The sequence below is a fragment of the Propithecus coquereli genome, unplaced genomic scaffold (assembly GCF_000956105.1).
Source record: "Propithecus coquereli isolate 6110/MARCELLA unplaced genomic scaffold, Pcoq_1.0 Scaffold2, whole genome shotgun sequence".
Taxonomy (NCBI): domain Eukaryota; kingdom Metazoa; phylum Chordata; class Mammalia; order Primates; family Indriidae; genus Propithecus; species Propithecus coquereli.
The window spans coordinates 8,576,839-8,579,320 of record NW_012144966.1 but is presented as its reverse complement, the minus strand read 5'-3'; the positions used below and the strand labels follow the sequence as shown (position 1 = coordinate 8,579,320).

The window sequence follows — 2,482 nt, the reverse complement described above, 5'->3', positions numbered from 1 at the left end:
TGTGCCTGGCCCCCCTTTAAATTGTTTATAACACTAAATTGTTCTTAGTTTAAGGGATGAACAAAAACAAACCACAGGTTGTGTGCAATAGTTCGCTGACCTTTGTTCTAAACCTTTAACCTTTTCATTTTTTATGGCTCCTCTAATTTTGAATTTTTCATTAGCATTTTCTTGTACTATTAAAATACACTAAGGGGGTGCTAGACTGTTTATATTATTACATTAATGGATAATGGTATATACCTCTTACTTTACAGATAGGTTCATTATCTCTTCATTGTACCATAGATGAGAGGCGGTTAGCTGGCTATTGTCAAGCATGTGATGTTCTTGTACCTTCTTCTGATAGTACATCTCAACAATTGACTCCATATAGTCAAGTCCATATTTGTTTGAGATCTGGCAACTATCAGGTAAGATATATGATGAGGTTGCAATAGTATAGTTGAAAAGTTTTGGAAGTTGGATGAAACTGAGTTCAAATCCTGGCATCACCAGTTTACCAGTTGTGTGATTTGGGGCAAGTCACTTAAACTGTCAGACTGACCTATATAATAGCGGTAATAATCATCCCATTTCATAAAAATTTTTTTTTTTTTTTTTTAGTTGTCCGATTAATTTCTTTCTATTTTTAGTAGAGACGGGGTCTCGCTCTTACTCAGGCTGGTCTCAAACTCCTGACCTTGAGCGATCCACCCACCTCGGCCTCCCAGAGTGCTAGGATTACAGGTGTGAGCCACCGCGCCTGGCCTCCAGTTGGGTTTTATACCAGCTTTATAGTTCACTCTTCTCATCTAGAGTTTCTTTTTTTCACAGAAAATAGATGAAGACAGGCATAGATAGCACTTCCTCTCCCTCTCCTTGGCCTTTTAAAAAGTATTGCTTGCTTTAGGGAAGAAAATTCAACTCTCTTGAAGATGAAATACAGATGCAGGTGAATTTATTAAAGACTAGAGATCTTTCTGTTACATTTCCCTAAAAGAGGCTTATGGAGGGAGGGCAAGGATCAATTATGGTAAGATATAGAAAATAGGTTCTTTAAGAAGCTCACTGGAGTGGTAAGACCTGTGCAAACCAGAACTGAGGACTATTATCCAGAGACAGGCATGTGTTACTGTGAATATGATAAAAGTGCCAAAATATGTAAATCAGAAAATAGTGTATGGATAGCCAAGAATGGGAAAATAGCCATTTTGTCGTACCTTTGAAATCCATCACTTTAGTTATATATGCAGAAGTATCTTAGGAATTGAATTTATTATATTTGAATAGGATTCTCTTTATATTATCAAGCAGTAGTTGGATAGCTGTGACAGATGTGTCTTCTCATATATGGGAAGTGGCTGTCTTGCTTCTCTGGAGCCCTAGTTGCTCACGTTTTGCTATGGAGGTGAAACAGTGGTTACTCTATAGTTTTGAAACCACTTTAGCCAGTACTTCTGATTAGCAGCTGATTAGCTTTAACTGTTTCCAGAAATCCTCTCCCCCATGTAATCACCCCTTCTTTCTCTCTTCCTCTTCCATTGCTTAAGAGCTGAGAAAAAGTCTGTATATAATAATGTGGGTATTTTCTGTAATTGACTAAATAACATATTTTAAACCATTTTAATTTGTTAGAATTCTTTCTTAGCATATTTTTTTCCAGCTGAATTATCTTTAATTAATCATTTTAGGATTTTTAAAGTTTGTTTTATGAGTCCATGTTTAAAATGGATGAGAAGATATTTAAAGTTTTTTTCAGATTACATAGCTGAATTGCCTCTTATGGATTGATTCCTCTTTCACTTCTCATTTTTGGTTCATGATCTTCAATTTTAAAAAGGAGGGAGGGCTATTTTTACCTTTATCTAATTGTAGAATTTCCGAAAGAGAAAGTTTTCCAAGTAAGAGATTTTTATAATTTTCTTCAACTTGTATTTCCCACTATAGAAAATCTTTTTTAAAGTAAAGAAACTTGACTGTGATTTTTGAAATGGATGCAACTTTCTATATGTGTTGTAGGAGGTAATACAGATTTTCATTGAAGACAACTTAACTTTCAGTTTACCTATCCAGTTCCGGCAATCAGTACTAAGAGAACTCTTTCAGAAAGCTCAACAGGGGTAAGTAAGTTGAAAAATTACTTTTTGATTTTTGAATGAAAGAGCAAGTACATTTTGGCTTATCAAGAACACGCCTCCAAATTTCCTATGAATCTGACATCACTTTCACTTTTGTTATGTAGGGAAAATTAACACAACCAGAGGAGCCACTCCAATATTCCTTCATCTGATCTGTTTTAAAGTGCTTGGGGGAAAAATTATACATAGAAGAATTCTTTCTGTTGCCTAATCTGTAACTGAATTGTCCCTTAATAAATTCAAAACCTGTTCTTTTTTTTTTTTTTCACCCTAATTTAGTATATGATAACCTAAAATCTTACCTCTCAAGAATAAATAACTCTTTCTTGTGAATATAGTTTTGTAATATACACCTTTCTTTT

General features: G+C 34.5%; 1 protein-coding gene across 1 annotated transcript in view; it reads left to right on the top strand.

Moving 5' to 3' along the window:
• The window catches only part of INTS8 (integrator complex subunit 8), a 57,415-nt gene that overhangs the window by 12,614 nt on the left and 42,319 nt on the right, over positions 1–2,482 (top strand). Inside the window, exons 8-9 of the mRNA XM_012643642.1 lie at positions 258–413; positions 2,002–2,102. Coding sequence (XP_012499096.1) covers positions 258–413; positions 2,002–2,102 — 257 coding nt within the window. The remainder of the gene's footprint in view (positions 1–257; positions 414–2,001; positions 2,103–2,482) is intronic.